The 17,361-nt window shown below is 46.4% G+C and overlaps 2 protein-coding genes across 5 annotated transcripts in view; one reads left to right on the forward strand and one right to left on the reverse strand.

Moving 5' to 3' along the window:
* ZCWPW1 (zinc finger CW-type and PWWP domain containing 1) overlaps window positions 1–10,473 on the reverse strand; it is a 31,794-nt gene extending 21,321 nt beyond the window's left edge. Inside the window, exons 1-9 of one of the 3 annotated variants that reach the window (XM_078074390.1) lie at window positions 10,354–10,473; window positions 10,084–10,102; window positions 7,910–7,988; window positions 4,521–4,579; window positions 3,560–3,783; window positions 3,059–3,137; window positions 2,121–2,208; window positions 1,668–1,825; window positions 1,343–1,465 (exon numbers count right to left, since the gene is read on the reverse strand). In XM_078074390.1, coding sequence (XP_077930516.1) covers window positions 1,343–1,465; window positions 1,668–1,825; window positions 2,121–2,208; window positions 3,059–3,137; window positions 3,560–3,783; window positions 4,521–4,548 — 700 coding nt within the window. In that variant the 5' untranslated portion in view covers window positions 4,549–4,579; window positions 7,910–7,988; window positions 10,084–10,102; window positions 10,354–10,473. Of the gene's footprint in view, window positions 1–1,342; window positions 1,466–1,667; window positions 1,826–2,120; window positions 2,209–3,058; window positions 3,138–3,559; window positions 3,784–4,520; window positions 4,580–7,909; window positions 8,645–10,083; window positions 10,103–10,353 lie in introns of those variants that run through there. The other 2 variants (XM_078074391.1, XM_078074392.1) reach the window with 2 other exon arrangements.
* Window positions 10,474–10,763: 290 nt separating this feature from the next.
* On the forward strand, window positions 10,764–16,424 carry MEPCE (methylphosphate capping enzyme). Of its 2 annotated transcripts, XM_078074396.1 has the most exons (5): window positions 10,764–11,057; window positions 12,636–13,740; window positions 15,194–15,412; window positions 15,589–15,715; window positions 15,842–16,424. In XM_078074396.1, exons 2-5 carry the CDS (start codon window positions 13,477–13,479, stop codon window positions 15,892–15,894), a joined length of 663 nt encoding a protein of 220 aa, XP_077930522.1. In that variant the 5' UTR covers window positions 10,764–11,057; window positions 12,636–13,476; the 3' UTR covers window positions 15,895–16,424. The 2 variants fall into 2 exon arrangements, with proteins under 2 accessions (XP_077930522.1, XP_035929194.2); XM_036073301.2 differs by having other exon boundaries at window positions 10,920–13,740.
* Window positions 16,425–17,361: the final 937 nt, after the last annotated feature.

A 17,361-nucleotide genomic window follows, 5' to 3' on the forward strand; every position in this document is an offset into this window, starting at 1 on the left:
CCCTAAACATTATGTTCCCCCTAAACATAATGGGTTTTCTATTCACTGCTCTTCTCCATGTCTTCCTCTTGGAAAATTTCATCCAGATTCCCAAATCCGTATTCCCGGATCTCTTTCTTGGATACTAAAGCTCTTTCTTGGATGCTAAAGCTCATCACAGATCCCCTAACTTGTTCAAAGCTGAATTCACCATCTGAAATGTGCTCTTTCTTCTATATTCTCCATTTCAAATGATGGTTCTTTCAGCCACTCAGGTCAGAAAACAGGATCATCCTGAAGGCCTCACTCTCCTTCACCTCTCAGATCTAACTGGCAACCATACCATACTGGTCTTTCCTCCTAAAAATCTCAACGTTGTCTCTTCTTCTTCACTGCTACTGTCTTCCTCACTTGGATCACTATTTCTGTGGGTCTAGTTGTGCTCCCACCAATTCATTTTCCATGCCAGTGGCAGGGTGAGCTTTCTAAAACACAAATCTTACCAAGTTTTCCCTACTTAATGCCAGTGGTTCCTCTTTACCTTTTTTTTTTTTTTTTTAAGATTTTATTTATTTATTTGACAGAGAGAGACACAGCGAGAGAGGGAACACAAGCAGGGGGAGTGGGAGAGGGAGAAGCAGGCTTCCCACAGAGCAGGGTGCCCGATGCAGGGCTCAATCCCAGGACCCCGGGATCATGACCTGAGCCGAAGGCAGACGCCCAACGACTGAGGCACCCAGGCACCCCTCCTCTTTACTTTTAAAATAAAATTCAAAAAAAAAATTAAATTAAATTAAATTAAAATTCCTTAGCCTGACATGTAAGGCCCTTGCATGCTTCTAGCCTTATCTCCCCCTACAACCGCCTACCCACCCCCATACACCCAAAAGCTACAACCATTAGCTCTCCTCCATAACTTTGCCAATAAATATCAGATAACCATTTACTCTGACCCCCATCCCCCCCTCGGTTCACCTGACTAAATTATACTTCTGACATATGGCTCAAAACGTATCTTTTCTTGGAAACTTTTCCAGATCTACTCCCGACTTGCAGCTTTCTTGTTTGCCTTCCTCACAAGCCCGCTTCCCTTCCAACAGGCATATATTAATTTCTTCTGAATTTATTCAGCACCTCCTAAAATTGCTGGTATATAGTAAGCACCCAACAACTATGGATTATATGACTGAATAAATGAATTAATGAATTCTTTCTCTTCCACGGCATATCCCTGACAAGTAGCTATGAGAGATAAATTACAGTCTTTGCAGAATTTCCTCCAGCAACCTAACCCTTGCCTCTCTCCGTCTCTATCTTCAATTTTCAAGCCCAGGTAAAGTTTTCCAAATCATGCTGAACTCACCAAAACCACCGCCTTCTCCTTTTTGTTGGTTTCTGGTCTGAGAATCATCTTGAACTGGTTTTTTCAGTTGGTCTTTCTGTCTCTGCTCATGTCCACTTTGGGCCTTTTCCATTTTCTCATCTTCTGGGAAGACAAAACAAAACATTGTAGGGTAGGGAGATGAAGAGAATGTAGATAGTAAGGCCAGTGAAAGAAGGAAGAAGAATCATAGCCTAAGAGTTTCAAGCCTTGGGCTGAAGATTCTCTGCCTGCCCACTGTCCCATTCCCTAATTCTGTGCCATAGGTACTTGAGCCAGATGTCAAAGTATATCTGACTGTACTTACGAGCTCCCTTCTTTCCTTTGCTTAGGGAAGGGCTGTTGAATTTCTTCTCAGAGGGTGCAGGATCTGGCTGGCCTGGCTTGGATGTCTTTATCACAGAGGTTACTCCAGCTTCCTCAGTGGCTGAAATCTCTAGAATATGTGGTGCCATTACCCTCTCTCTGAAAATAATATTTTTTTCTTTAATGAAAAGGCAAGAAGGAGGAATATGTCATACCCTCCTTTTGAAAAAAAAACCCAAGGGTAAAAGTCAGGAAGATAGAAGAATCCTAGGCTCTCTAAGGCTTCCTGAGGCCATTTTATCCATCTACTTGCCTATTTTTCCCAATTCAAACAGGTATCTTTCCTGAGCTGAGAGAAATTCATAGAGATATGAGAACGACTAGATAGACAGATAACCATTTACCAATGCTAAGTCCACCCTGTGGTCAACTCGCCTCACTGGGATAAACTTACCCATCAGCATTGTCATTATCAGTAGAAGAAGCAATTCCTGGTTCCTTGTTTAATTGGGTGCATCTTACGGGCTGGGCACGGGAAGTCTCTGCAAAATCAAGGCTAGATCCCATCTCTCCCAAAACAAAATACTATATGCAGAGAAGCAATTAAGAAAATACTGATTCGATTATTTCCAAATGGCAGCCTTCCATTAAAATGTCTTCCACCTGTTGTCTGGAAGAGCCCACCTTTGGAGTTTTGTCATATCACAGAACTTTAAGTCTTTAAATTCTCAGAAAAAAACTACAAATCTGTATCTTTCGGCAAGCCTTTCCAGATTGATCTGCCTTATTCCAGGATAGCCAGGTAATGTCAATTTTATTTTGTGTACATACCAGAAATTTTACACCACTGTGTTTTATATCATTTGTTCCTGAAACTTTCTCTAAGAATAGAAGTACACCTACGAATAGCTGAAAACATCAAACTATTCCCCTTCTCCTCAGGACATACGGTGAAGTCCTCAGGGCCTACACTATAGAGTTCTTCATTCCAAAAGTCAAATCCCTGAGCATAATGTTTAAACAGTATTGGAATCAGAAATATACAAGGGTAGATGGAAACTACATTCTTTGAATCCGAGAAATACAATTTATCGTTTCTAAGTAGATTGTAAACATGTAAAAATGAATTTAAGTTACATTTTAAAAAACAATCTGAGACTATATTTTTATTCTGAAGTCAATGTAACTCACTTTTCTAAAAGCCTGTACCCCCTGTCTAAGGTGGTTTATAGTCCTGTTGATAGAAGATGAACTATTTAAAAATATTTCAAAGTCCATCTAGTATTTCCTTACTTAGAAAACTAGAAGGAAGGAGAACAGATGTCAACTTACTCTACCCCTCAGATAACAGTTTGTCTAACTGAAATCTTCTTCTCTCACTATAAGCCATACCCAAGCACTCCTGGAGGGACTTCCGTAGCACAATCTGGACAATCTCCTCAAATTCTGCATTGGTGAGACTTGCTCTTTCCTACAGAGACAAGGGCAGAAGAGGAAAACCACTCGTCTATCCCCGGGTCTCCTCTCTGACCAGTCATGGAAGACTCTTTTACACGAGGCAGTAAGTTCGCAAGGCTGCAAGCATGAAGTCAGTGTCCCTAAGGATTCTATACACTCTATCCCAGATTTCCTGGGAATAAAGGAGTAAAAGAAAAGGAAAAGTTTTTAAAGTCTCCGACCACATCTACTCTCACCTCCATCCCACCTCAACCCCTACCCAGCCATTATTTCCAGCTAAAGGCTTTCACCAAGATTTTTTATTTTATCTCTTTGAGAAGAAAATAGAAGCCCCAAGAAAGGAATAAAAACTGAAAGCTCCTCTACATAAAAGACCATTTAGACTGGATATCTAGGAGAAACTGTCCCACTAGAACCTGTCAATGAGACTGATACCTTTTCTTTCTTCACTGCTTGCTTGTCTTGAGGCTTTCCTTTATTCTCCTGGCCACCGCTTGGACCATTTTCTGTGGTTGCTTTCTCTTCCTTCTTCTCTGACCTGGCCTTTGGGGAACTGATCCCCAGGGTCTCCTCCTTGGGTGGGTTAGGGCTATAGCACATCAAGCTATGCAATTTTTGTGCAGGTGGGGCAAAGGTTTTCTTTGGCCCCTTCCCACATTCTGAAAGAAATTTGATTATCAAATGGAATTATGAAACACAGAAAGCGTTTGCACTGCCCATCGACTGGGGATATCAGAATTACCTGGAGAGAGCTTTTTAACAAAATCTGATTACTAGGCCTCTCCTCTCCCACCCCACCCCACCCCCTGAGATTCAGATGAAATAGTTGGGAGTGAGGCCTAGGAATCTGTCATTTTACAAGGCCATCTAGATTATTCTGATGCCGAGTTTAGGAACTACTGAGTAGTTCAAAGGTGACAAATATGAACATGCAGGAAGATGAGTATTTCAAATGGAAATTTTTAAAATTTGCTCATTTTAACTTTAAACAAAATTTTATGGGAAATTAGAAAAATTGGAGGGGAAAGAAAACAAACTAGTACAACGAAAATTACACTGATCCTCCCAGGTATAAGTAGTATCTTTTTCTTCTCAGCTTCCACAACACTTCATGCATCTCTGGTGGCATTTACCACATTCAAACTTGTGTTATAGATATTAAAATATCTTTTGTCTCCATATGAGCTCGTACATTTCTTGAGCTGGGCTGCTTCTAAGTCATACACATTTCACTCAAAGTTTCTAGAAAAGTAGTAACTTTAACAAAGTGCAAGCAAAATATATATGGACTGAGCTTCCCTTTGGTGGGAAGGGCATCGAAATGACCAAGGACTGAGAAAGAAGGGAAAACTGAGAGAAACGTATAAAATGTGAACCTCCTTCACTCTTGACTCACCTTCTTTACTCTGCAATGTTGTCATCATTCAGCTCAGAAGCTACACTTTCTTTGTGCCTCTGTTAGAAAAAAGAAAGTAACTGCTAGAACTCTGATTGAACATGATTTTAAACTTTCTTCTCTGTCTTCTTGGGCTCAGGATCTTTTGCCTGGGACTCCTGAACTACATTTTCGGCCCTCTGGACTACACTTCTACCTCCTCAGCAGCGTCAATCACATGCCAGGGGATAATGAGAGTTACTGTTTTAAAGATAAGCAACAATCCTCAGTGTTTTAAGTGCCTAGAGTCCTGTCCTACATAAGGCAGGCACTAGTCAATAGTGGAAGTGGTAGTGGTAGCGATGAGTTAAAAAAAAAAAAATTCACTGAGTAAATTTTGAAGATATTATTGGCTTTATTCAATGATTCATGAATTGGGCAGCATCTGATCTAGCGGGTACAAAGAAACTCAGAAGAGCTGTACGAAATGAAAGCCTTGTACTGGAAGGAGGAGCAGGAACAAGGAAGGTACACTAGGCAAAAAAGGGCATTAGCTATGGCAAGTTTACTTTCCTGTAGGAGATGGTAGGGGTCTGTTAGGCACATTACCTAACTAGTGCTGATCAAGTGATTCCTGATGGGCTGTAAACTAAGATTCTATTTCTGGGAGAGCCAAAACTTTAAGTCTTGTTTTGGTGACATGGGGCTTAACAGAAGCAACTGCATTTTGGGCCTGTTGTCTTGTTGTTAACAGATGGAAGCATCAATAGTAGTAATAGGAACAGTCCTGGGAGTTAAAAAGTAAGAGTTTTCAGGGCGCCTGGGTGGCTCAGTCGTTAAGCGTCTGCCTTTGGCTCAGGTCATGATCCCAGGGTCCTGGGATCGAGCCCCTCATCAGGCTCCCTGCTCAGCAGGAAGCCTGCTTCTCCCTCTCACACTCCCCCTGCTTGTGTTCCCTCTCTCGCTGTCTCTCTCTGTGAAATAAATAAATAAAATCTTAAAAAAAAAAAAAAGTAAGAGTTTTCTTCAGAAGGATAAACTCATCTCACAAGGTTCTCCTAAACACTTAAGACACAAATAATCTGGCAATTCTCTGACCTAATTCAGAGGTCCCTATGCATAGAGAACCCCCCCTTTTTAACATCACCATAATCTTTATCTACCCTTTACTTAGATCTTCTAGTCCAATAAATTTTCCAATGTGCTGGATTCTAGCAGTCTCTATTTGAGGCTCAAAAATATTTGGTAACCGGCAGAGGTCCCCAGGAAAGCTAGTAATAGGAATCTAATACCTTCACTCTATATCCTATAGCCATCTACTCGCAGATGTTCTATACCACTTCAGTGTGCTTCATCATCATTACCAAAATTGTGACTAATAATAATAGATGACACTTATTGAGCACCAGCTATATTCTTTCCCCTTTACATATGTCATCTCATTTAATTCTCACAGTAAATCTTTCAGATCGGTACTTTTTTACACTTGGAGAAATTGAGGTTTAGAGGGATTTAAACATAATAGGTAATTGATAGATTATAATTCAGGTTTTGAAAGTCTGTGCTAATTAACTGTGGCATGGTATATCCCAATAGTCTAATTCAGTGCTTCAAACCCATTTTAATATCACAGCACACATAGAAAGCATATATTAAAAAGACACGCTGAAATACACAGAAAATTATATTTCCAGGTATTCTGCAGTAAAAGGATCAGGCTTTTCACAGCCATAGACAACTGAGGGGTGGGAGTAGGGGGACCTCCAGCCACATCAAAGGCTGAAGAGATCAGTATCTGCACACAGCTATAAGCCATTTGCCGCCTAGCAGAGTGCCAAGACTCATCTTGTGACGTTGCAATAATTTGTATATTTTTTTCCAATTTGCTTTCCACTATCGATACTATTTCTACTCAGCAATTAGAAGAAAAATGCCCTGGTTTTATCAGCTTAAACTTCTTATAACCCTTCTACCCAGTTTTCTTTAGGCTTAACACATGTAAGCCATTCTTATTTTTATAACAAGCATTGTAGCTCTGGGAGGGTCTACAGAGGTCATAAAGTGCCAGCTCCCCTTTTTACAGATGAAAAAAAAAATACAAAACGCAATTAAGTGATTTGCCCAAAGCCTCAGTGTTAATACATGGTAGAGCCAAGACGAACCCAGGCCTTTTGCCTCTAAATTCTACTAATAACACATCTATTCTGCTCAATGATCTTATTTCTGGCTGTTGGTTTTGAGTAATCTGAAGGCCCTGGAACTGAAACTCAATCTTCCAACTATGTCATCTCCCACTATAAAGAGACCCAAAAGCAGCATAAAATGGATCTTATATATAAGATATATACACATGCCTTTAAAGGATATGAAAATTTTAGACCCTCAAATGACCAAACTATAGTGAACATTCAGTTGCTCAGGGTATAGAGTTCCTCCCTCTAGATCCCAAGATGAATTCAAAAGGTATTGGGGGCTTGACTTAGTGTGTGTACAACATGGCTAAGTGTATTTTCAAATTATCTTTTGGTATTTTTCTGTTCCTTGTATTACTTCTATAAATGTGAATAATTCAGGTGTGCAGTTCTGCAGCAACTACTTTTCCTCTGTATTAAGGAGCACATTTCCTCACTATTTCCATCTTAACTCATCACCACCAACCCCTAAGTTGACTGACTCTAGGAAAAAAGGCAAGTGGGTAACTGGGGGAGAAACACTGCAGCAAATTGGTCTTCTTTATGATAATTCTAAATAGAAGCTAGAAACTGAATAAAATTAGGCTGCAAAATGAATATTAATTTGACCACAAATGACAAACACTTCTCTCAGATTCCAGAATTCCAAAAAAGATCATGAGAAGTCCCTATAAAGATAATATAAATTATAAGGTGAGCTATACTAAATGGGGAAAGCAAAATAAAAATTAGTGTATTTGAGATGACAATATTTGATTTTTTAAAATGTGCATCTACATAATATGGTTGTTTATCCATAAACTATCTCTGGAAGAATACACAATAAACTGACAAAAGTGAGTCTCTAGGAAATAGAACTGGGTGGCTGGGGGTGGAAGAGAGCTTTTTACTGTGCCCCCTTGCATATCTCTAGCATTTTATAACATGCTGATGTTACCACATCAAAAGTGATTTTTTTACTCCAAATTCTTTAAATAAAATAGAGTGTTTTGATCCACCTAAAAATGGAAAATTTTCCAGCATTTAGGTTCAAATCATTACCTAAACCTATACTGACCTCTCTAGGCCAAAGTATGTTACTGGCGCCCCAACAAACGGGATAAAATTGTGGATCACTATAATAAGATATAGTAAATTTATAAGCAGCATTATATAATAATTCCCCTTAATCTAGAATGTGTTTGATGAAGAACATTACTTTTAAAGAAAATATCTAACCTGATCAATAGAGAAGGGAAAGCCAAGAAGTCACTTTCTGACAACTCAAGTCTCTGCTCCTCTGTTTCAGACGAATTTTCTTCTTCCACAATAAGAAATATTAAAATGTAGTGCAGAGAGAGAGAAATTTTTTTAAAACCAGACAGTTAATAAATACACAAAATACCACCAACTTTCATCTGACCAGCTACTAAATAACCAAGGGCTCTGGAGCCAGGAATAACATTTGAAGGATTTTTTGTTTTGTTTCTGTTTTTACCTCAGATGGGGGGGGGGGGGAATCCAATAAAGCTTTAAGTATGAAAGTAAAGGAAAATTGCACTATCAGATCCTACCCACTCAACTTAAGTAAGAAAGGTGAAAAGGGGAAAAAGAACTTGGAAATAACGAATGAAGGGAACTAAGGGAAGGTGAATGAGGTGTTCCAAAAAAGAGTAAGTTTTCTTTCACTTAGAACACTAAAGGTCATCACAGTGATTTTAAGATGAAATCATCTCCTTCAGCAGTTCTCAAAGTGTGATCCAAAGACCCCTGGGGGTCCCCTACCTTTTCTGACTACTTATCCATGTTAGGCTGGATTTTCTCATATACTTCAACCAACACAAGCTATCATAACAGATTGAATTCAGAAACAGATAAAAATCTAGCTGTCTTCTATTAAGCCAGATATGAAAGAGACTTGCAAAAATGTAAAACACCACCATTCTTCACACTAAATTTCTTTCATTTAGGAAAATGTTTTTCATAAAAATATTATTTATATCAACATAATTATTAATTATATTATTTTAACATTAAATAATTTAAGTGTTCTCATTTCAAGTTCTAATATGTTAATACCAATAGATATAAAAGATACATAGCTATAAACCAATCTTTGGAATCCTTCATAACTTTTAAGAGTATAGGAGGGTTCTGAGGCCAATAAGCTTGAGAACTGATCTAGCTAAATAACAATTCAGTTATGTCAATATTTTTCAAAAACCGTTAACCTTCCTCCCCCCATTTAGAATGTGTTCACAAATTTCTCTCTCCTAACTATCCAATTATTCCCTCTTTATATTGTTCCTGGAATCCTCGGTCTAAGAGAATACAAGTAAACCCTTTAGAATTGTCCTCAGACACACAGTCTGCACAGGCTCCATGAGCCTGGAAAACTTTATTTAAAATCTCCTTTAAGGGCACCTGGGTGGCTCAGATGGTTAAAATCTCCTTTAAGCTCGAGCCTGATTTCCTTTTGGCATCAATGTCTAATGGCATGTGGACTCCTGCTTATTTTCATGCCCCCATTAATAACCATAGTGGGTTTTTTCTTTTTTTTTTTTTTCCCCTCAGCGAGCATAATTTCACAAGAAAGAAGGTAAAAACAAGATTCCAGCTACCTTTACTGCCCACACCTACCAAGACATTTACTGTGGTAACTGCCTGAACTAAACCTTGTCCAGAATCTTATCAATAAATGAACGAAGCTTATTCGTTCAGAGAGCCAGGGAGCACAAAGATATGGCCACTCAGCACCAAAATACGGGTTTTCTTTCGTGAGCGCTGATTTCATTCTAACTCTTGCTATCTGCCAGCTGCAACACTTCCACAGGTGCCCGTTACCGACCTCTAACTCGACTTTGTGTGGTGTTTTCACTTAAAGGAGCACATTCCTATGAACCCCCAGATCCCTGCACCATTTCCCCTCACAAGGTGCCAAGGTCTGGAACAGTAAAAGTCCGAATTCCACCTTTCTAACCAGAGGGAAGAATTTCTGGGATTCCGCATTTTCCCGCTCTCTTCTCTCACCAATTTGCTTTTAAGGACGGCAATTAAGATCGAAGGTACCAGAACCAAAAGTCCTTGACTCCCCTCAGTGGATAGAACAATGGCTTGCTAGCCTCTCTTCCACCTCAGGAACCCCCGCCATGAGATAATCTCCCCTCAGCTGCCTGCCCGCATCCCCACCCCCAGTGGAGGCACCAGCATCCTCATTCCCGCTCAGCCCGTCGTTGCCCGCCAGAATATTGGGTGACTTTTGTTTGTCTGTTTGTTGCGGGTAGGTTTGCGGTAGAGATTCTGAGGAGGGATGAGAGTTGGTTGTCGTCCTGAAGAGAAAACTCCTCAGGCGACGGGTGTGAGGATTGGCAGCGCCTAGCACTTTCATCTGCAACCAGAGAAGAGCCAGCTACCTTCTGGAACAAGGAGAACCTAAAGGCAAGGAGCAAAATGAGCCACTGCAGCAATTCTGCAAACCCCTCCAACCGCGACCCAGCTTTCCCGCCACCAAGAAGAGGCGTGAGGACACGCACTAGCTTCGCTGCCACCCCAGCGGCGTGCTTCCAGGACTGAGACGCATGCCCAGTTGAAGGTGCTTCTGCGTTTGCGCAGCTGTTACTTCCGCCATATTCCAACCGAATGCCCCGTAAAACTACAAATCCCATAATCCTTAGTGGCCTCACTTTTTTAGGCGGCAGGAGCAGCGCCTGATCGTTCATGAGGCACATCTTTCTTTTACTAACTTTTCTCTCTACCCCAGACTGCCTTTTCCTTCTCCTTTTCGTTTCCTGATTCCTATTCTTCCTTTTAGTTTCCTTCACGCCCTATCTTGATATTTTAGTTGAGACTATCCGCAACCCGACTCTCGCCTCTCCCGCCTTCTTCTCTGCCACAGGACCCACTCCCCAACCTCTGTTGGCAGGGAGAACGCGCCACTTTAGCACCCTGTGGAAAGGGCGCCGAATAGCTTCTTCCCCATTGGCCGAGGCAGGGGGCCCAAAGCAGGCCGAACCCTCTTCCCCGCCCACACTCGTTTTTATATAAGGCTGCGTGAAGACAGCGTGTGTTTGGGAAGGCCTGCGTGCGAGGTGGCGGTGGTGGTAGTGAATGTACTGCTATTGGTGGCTGTGGTGGGCGTCGGGTCGCAGTCCGCGGGCTGGGGGCTCGCGCGCAGGCGTCGGGTGGTGGGAGGAGGTGTTGGTGCCAGGGTTGTGGGTGTGGAGGCGGAGAGGAGGGCGTGGTGTCCCCAGGTGATCGCGATTGGGGTAAGGCGGAGGAGCGAGAGAACGACTCGGCCATTTCGGGGGAAGAGGAAGTTGGACAAGATCGGCTGCTTTAGTGCCTTTTTTTTTTTTTTTCAGTTCAGCAGAGAATATTTCCCAGGGGGGTGAGTTACAATGACTTATTGTATTTTACTGAGAACAGTTCGTAGGAAAACTGTCTGTACGCTCCTCTCCTTCCCTTCCTCTACTTTTAGGCTCACCCTCCGTTCCCTCGGAAGCCTTTCTAAGTAGGGGGTAATGGGGAGGAAGGCGACCAAATTATGAATAATTCATGAGGTCCGCCCCATTCTTTGGACACGCCCCCTCCAAGTCGTGCTGACGCACGTTGCGTGTACCAAATCTGAGGAAGCGACGTAACAGTCCCCGCCCCTAGGGTGCAGGGCGGGGCGTTAGCTCCAGCACGTGCTGTATCTACCCGCGCAAGCCCAAAAGGGTGTGCGCAGGCGCTGCCCGCTAGGGGGAGGAAGGAGGCGGGGTAGGGAGGTTGCTGGGTTTAGAGCCGGGCGGAGACCGCTGAGACTCATTCCTCAGGAACAAGGGTCGGGTGTCAAGGAGACCTTTTCACACCAGCTCCCCGTCCCCCGCCTACGGTGGGTGGGATCGCGCGGCAGAGACAAAGGATATCAGTAGGGACGGACATAGCTGCGAAGGGAAGTAGGGTGTCAGTTTGGGGTGGTGGGCTTTTTGGGGGGGGCTGAGGTGGGCTATATTTAAACTCCCGGAGCCGTTAAGTTGGTTCGTACTCATGCGCGCGCAACCAGGGTGGTGGCGGAGTGCGCATGCGTGATTCAGGGGCGAGAGGAACGCGCTTTAGCAGTGCGCGCTCGCGACGAAGCGGTAGTGGTGGAGGAGAAAGGGGTTGGCGCACGCGCGGTTGATTCCTCGAGTTCGGTTCTCGCGGGCATCTTGTTTTGGTCTCGCGGGCGAGTGGGGCGCGCTTCGGGGGAGGCGCTTGGGTGCGAGACTAGGCGAGAAGAGCAGAGCTGCGCGCGCACTCGGGGAAGGGGGGAAGGGAGCGGGCTCTAGGGAGGGGGGTTAAGCCCCCAGTCCCCCCCCTCGTTGCCCTCGACTGGGACGGAATAAGGGGAGGAAATGATCGAGATGGCGGCGGAGAAGGAGCCGTTTCTGGTGCCGGCCCCGCCGCCGCCGCTCAAAGATGAGTCGGGCGGAGGGGGCGGCCCCACGGTGCAACCGCACCGAGAGGCCGCCTCCGGGGAGCTCTGCGGCGGGACGCAGCGTGGGCTGGGCCCGCGCGCACAGTCGGCGGGGGCCCCGGCTTCTGGGGCTGGCAAGGAGAACCCTGGGGCTACATCCACTCGGGGAGGCCAGTCGCAGCAGCAACGAGGGGGCGGCCCCCAGGCGCAGTCGCATGGGGAGGCCCGCTTGTCGGATCCCCACGGGCGAGCCGCTCCCCCTGACGTGGGGGAGGAGCGACGGGGAGGGGGCGGAACAGAACTGGGCCCCCCTGCCCCTCCTCGACCCCGAAATGGCTATCAGCCCCACCGGCCCCCTGGGGGAGGCGGGGGCAAGAGGAGAAATAGTTGTAACGTAGGGGGAGGTGGTGGAGGCTTCAAACATCCGGCCTTCAAGAGGCGCAGGCGGGTTAATTCGGACTGTGATTCTGTGTTACCCTCCAATTTTCTCCTGGGGGGCAATATCTTTGATCCACTGAACCTGAATAGTCTCCTGGATGAGGAAGTGAGCCGCGCACTCAATGCAGAGACCCCTAAGTCATCTCCACTTCCGGCCAAGGGGCGAGATCCAGTGGAAATCCTCATCCCCAAAGATATTACTGACCCGCTCAGTCTCAATACTTGCACTGATGAGGCCCAGGTAGTTCTTGCATCGCCACTCAAGACTGCTCGGAAGCGGCATAGACACCGGGGACAGCACCACCAGCAGCAGCAGCAGGCAACTGGAGGGAATGATAGCCACTCTGTGCTCCCCACAGCCCCCCTCACTCCCTCACTCCATGGGGAGGGCACCACACAGCAGCAGCGGCATAGGGGCCAGAACCGGGATGCCCCCCAGCCCTATGAACTCAACACAGCCATCAACTGCAGGGATGAGGTCGTGTCTCCCCTTCCGTCTGCCCTACAGGGTCCCTCAGGCTCCCTTTCAGCCCCTCCAGCTGCCTCAGTTACCTCTGCACCCCCGTCTTCCTCCTCACGACATCGCAAACGTCGCAGGACTTCCAGCAAGTCAGAGGCAGGGGCTAGGGGTGGAGGCCAGGGTCCCAAGGAAAAGGGCCGAGGGAGTGGGGGAGGCCGCCACCACCACCATCACCACCACCACCACCACCACCACCTCCACCCATTACCTGCAGCAGGCTTCAAAAAGCAACAGCTCAAGTTCCAGTATGGGAATTATTGCAAGTACTATGGTTACCGCAATCCTTCCTGTGAGGATGGGCGCCTTCGAGTGTTGAAGCCTGAGTGGTTTCGGGGTCGGGACGTCCTAGATCTGGGCTGCAATGTGGGCCATCTGACCCTGAGCATTGCCTGTAAGTGGGGTCCATCCCGCATGGTGGGCCTGGATATCGATTCCCGGCTCATCCACTCGGCCCGCCAAAATATTCGACACTACCTGTCTGAGGAGCTGCGTCTGCCATCCCAGACTTCTGAGGGGGACCCAGGGGCAGAGAGTGAGGAAGGGACTGTAACCGTCCGAAAGAGAAGCTGCTTCCCAGCCTCACTGACAGCCAGCCGGGGTCCCATTGCTGCACCCCAAGTGCCCTTGGATGGAGCGGACACATCAGTCTTCCCCAACAATGTTGTCTTCGTCACGGTAAGAGGGTCCGAAGGCTCTTGGGATAGGGGCCAGGTGTGAAGATGAGATTAAATGGGAACAAGACCCAGGGGAGTTAAGACACAGAGAGATTTCTGCATGTACTCTTTGCTAGAACCAGATCCTCAAGGGTCTGAATCTGTGAATGACTGCTGAATGTCTCCCTTTCTATAACCTGGAAAGGTAGGGGCTCTAACCTGGGCTCCTTTGTCATGACTACTGGCCCCAAGATGGGGTTGGACTCCTTTTGCCCTGCTTCCGGCCTGGACTGTAATCCAGACTAGTCCGCCTTCCCTTGCTTGCTGCTGCTGCTCACTCGGAGACTTGATCCAGATGGAAAGTTGTCCTCCAGCGCACTGAATGGTGGTGCACGAAGGGATAGGTGTCAGACACGGAATGCCTTGGGGTGGGAGCAGGATTTAGGGTAGTGCCTAATATTTTGATAGGGACTTTGATCCAGAGTTGGTTGAAGAATGTTGGTGGTCAGAACCCCAAGTGGCTTGGTCAACCTCATGTTGACCCTAGATAGTGGGATAGGTAAGAGTCAGAGTCCTCTGCAAGAGGGGAGGGTATTTTGTCTTCAGAGTGTCTGTCCCCTGACTGCACATAGCTCTCCATAGAACACTCCGGTTCGGCCATCTGCAGGAACAGTTGGTGGTGGCGGGTTGGGTTAAGCCTGCAAGAATGGACTTTGCAGAAGGTGTTGATGAGCTTATCATCTAGAAAAGGTTTCCTAAGGGCTGGGGCTCTTTACTTCTCCCCGAGAAAGGAAATAGGCCTGGAACTTTGCCAGCCCCAACTCCAGGGAAGGAACCACAGGTTGGTTCCCTTTCAAACTTGGGTTAAGTCCCTCTGCATAACATTGAGTCACTCAGCTTAATGTTTGTGGGGTGGGATTAAGTACTGGATGGAGTCTCGGGAGAACCCTTGTTCTTTGAAATTTCACCCCAGTTTTGGAGACCTCTTGGGTAATTTGCTCAATTTAAAATTATCCATGCTCCCTTTTTATGTTTGGCTTACTACCAACAGAAAGCAGGGGCAGGAGGGTGTAAAGCAAGAAAATGAGACTCAAGAGGGCACCATTTGGGAGTTAGTCTGACAAGTGTCAGAGAAGGTTGTGGCCAAGGGCTAAGGTAAGGCTATAGGACTTTCTGTCTTAGAGGCTGCAGAGCGGGGCGCCTGGGTGGCTCAGTCGTTAAGCATCTGCCTTCGGCTCAGGTCATGATCCCAGGGTCCTGGGATCGAGCCCTGCATCGGACTCCCTGCTCCTTGGGGAGCCTGCTTCTCCCTCTCCCACTTCCCCTGCTTGTGTTCCCCTTTCGCTGTGTCTCTCTCTGTCAAATAAATAAATAAAATTAAAAAAAAAAAAAAATAGAGGCTGCAGAGCAGGTTGGGGGGGGGCAGTGGTTCTTTTTATTGCCTCTGTTGACCTTGCCCCCAATTCTTGCTTCAGGGTAACTATGTGCTGGATCGAGATGAGCTGGTGGAGGCCCAAACACCTGAGTATGATGTGGTGCTCTGCCTCAGCCTCACCAAGTGGGTGCATCTGAACTGGGGAGATGAGGGGCTAAAGCGCATGTTTCGCCGGATCTATCGGCATCTGCATCCTGGGGGCATCCTGGTCCTAGAGCCCCAACCTTGGTCATCCTATGGCAAGAGAAAGACTCTCACGGTGAGTTGGGATTCGGGTGGATATTGCGATATCCTTCCTTTAGTTGGGGCAAGAAAGGCCTCAAGGAAACAGAAAGAGAAGTACTTTCTGAACAAGGTGAATAGTTCCCCAGGGTGGGCATCATTCACCAGGGCAGAAGCCAGCAAGCTGAAGTGGTCCCCTGCCCTTCTCCCTAGGAAACAATCTATAAGAACTACTATCGAATCCAGCTGAGGCCAGAGCAGTTCAGTTCCTACCTGACATCCCCAGAGGTGGGCTTCTCCAGCTATGAGCTCGTGGCTACACCCCACAACACCTCCAGAGGTAAGGCTGGCTGACGGGAGAGGATGGGGGGCCGCGGATGGTGAGGGGGGTCTTGGCAGAGAGGATGCAGATCCCGTGGAGTCTTGAAGTCCCGCCAGCCCTACTGATCGCACACTCTCTCCCCAGGCTTCCAGCGTTCTGTGTACCTGTTCCACAAGGCCCGTTCCCCCAGCCACTAAGTGGCCCCCTGAACAGAAAGTGTGAAGAAGCTGCCCACTGCTCTTAAGGACCTGGGGGGAAAGGAAAGTATCCCGAGGTCTTTCCTTTTTGGCTCCAAAAAATAGTTTCCTTTCATGGATCTGCAAAGAACACTTTTCCTCTGTTGCCGCCCCAGCCCCCTCCCTACACCTCTGGCCCCCCGAGCAGCAAGCCCAGCTGTGCTGGGGGTGCCGACGTCGTCCTCTCCCCCCAGCTCACTGGGCTGGATGGCGTGGACTGTTCTCGGGTGTGGGGGGGCAGGTAGCAAGTTCTCTGGCCTCTTCCTCCTGTTCTCCAAAGGAGATTTCCATTTCTCCTCAGCCGTTGTCCCTAGCTGCGTTTCAGCGACCACAGATAAATGGACTGAGGGTTAAGAGGGGGAAGTCTGGCAGGGAGGCATGCAGGTACTGTGAAAATCCTTCCCTCTGCTGACCCCCACTGGGAGAGGGGGTTGGGTTTGGAATGTAAGAACAGCACAATAAATTTGATGTTTAGGGCAGTGGCCCCCACACTTGTGTCTGGCACTTTCTAGCTAATGGGGAAGGGATGGTGCCTCCCATTAGAACCTGCGCTTCCTCTGCCCAAACGAGTCTCAAGAAGAGGACAGATTTTTCAGTGGTTGGGAGGACTGAGTTGAATGCTAGTCAAATCTACACACAACTAAACAACTCTAATCAGGAAGGAGGGATATAATGTGAATTTTTATGTGAAACTTGAAGCAAAGAGTCCATCTCCCCTCCCCAAAAAACCCACTGACAAGAATTTTTTTGTGGGAGCTTTGGACAGAAGGCTAACTTTGGAAGAATTAACAGTGGAGCTGAAGTGGAGCTAGGAAAAGGCACTACTGATCAGACCACCCACCCACCTTTTTTGTGATGTGCAACTGGATGAATAGGCAATTAACGTGAAACTCTTCAGCAGCTCCTCAAGTGTTCCTGGAACTTTGAATATTCATTCAACAAATATTGAGCACTCTTGGATCTGGTGTAAACAAGATGGGCAAGGCCCCTAGAGGTAAAAGCAAGGAAGTAATTTCAATAACTGGGTGCAAATAGCCCGCTGTCTTGCAGGGTCCTTGAGCCAGGTAATTAGGGAAGGACTCCCTGAAGTTTAACAGACTGAGACCCACCCACATGTTAAAGTGATCAGAAATAAGCAGTGCAGGGGCACCTGAGTGGCTCAGTGGGTTGAACATCAGACTCCTGGAAGTCCTGCTTCCGGCTCCGCGCTGAGCGTGGAACCTGTTTGGGACGCTCTCCTGCTCCCTCCCATCTCCCCCTACCCCCTCACACATGCTTTCACTATTTAAAAAAAAAAATGCAAAGTAAGGACGTGGTCCTATGACCGAAGTAAGGGGAAGAGGTGGGACAGTGTTCTCAACTTGCCATCACTACCAAATTCCAAAAAGGCCAAAAACTTGACTTCCAGACAGCTTTCATCCTGAGGCT

Source organism: Halichoerus grypus, chromosome 6 (assembly GCF_964656455.1).
Source record: "Halichoerus grypus chromosome 6, mHalGry1.hap1.1, whole genome shotgun sequence".
Lineage (NCBI taxonomy): Eukaryota > Metazoa > Chordata > Mammalia > Carnivora > Phocidae > Halichoerus > Halichoerus grypus.

Coding starts and splice junctions, on each gene's coding strand:
- MEPCE (XM_036073301.2), top strand. CDS start 12,046: ATGATCGAGATGGCGGCGGAGAAGGAGCCGTTTCTGGTGCCGGCCCCG. Junction 13,741..15,193: donor ACAATGTTGTCTTCGTCACG/GTAAGAGGGTCC, acceptor TTCTTGCTTCAG/GGTAACTATGTGCTGGATCG. Junction 15,716..15,841: donor ACCCCACAACACCTCCAGAG/GTAAGGCTGGCT, acceptor CTCTCTCCCCAG/GCTTCCAGCGTTCTGTGTAC.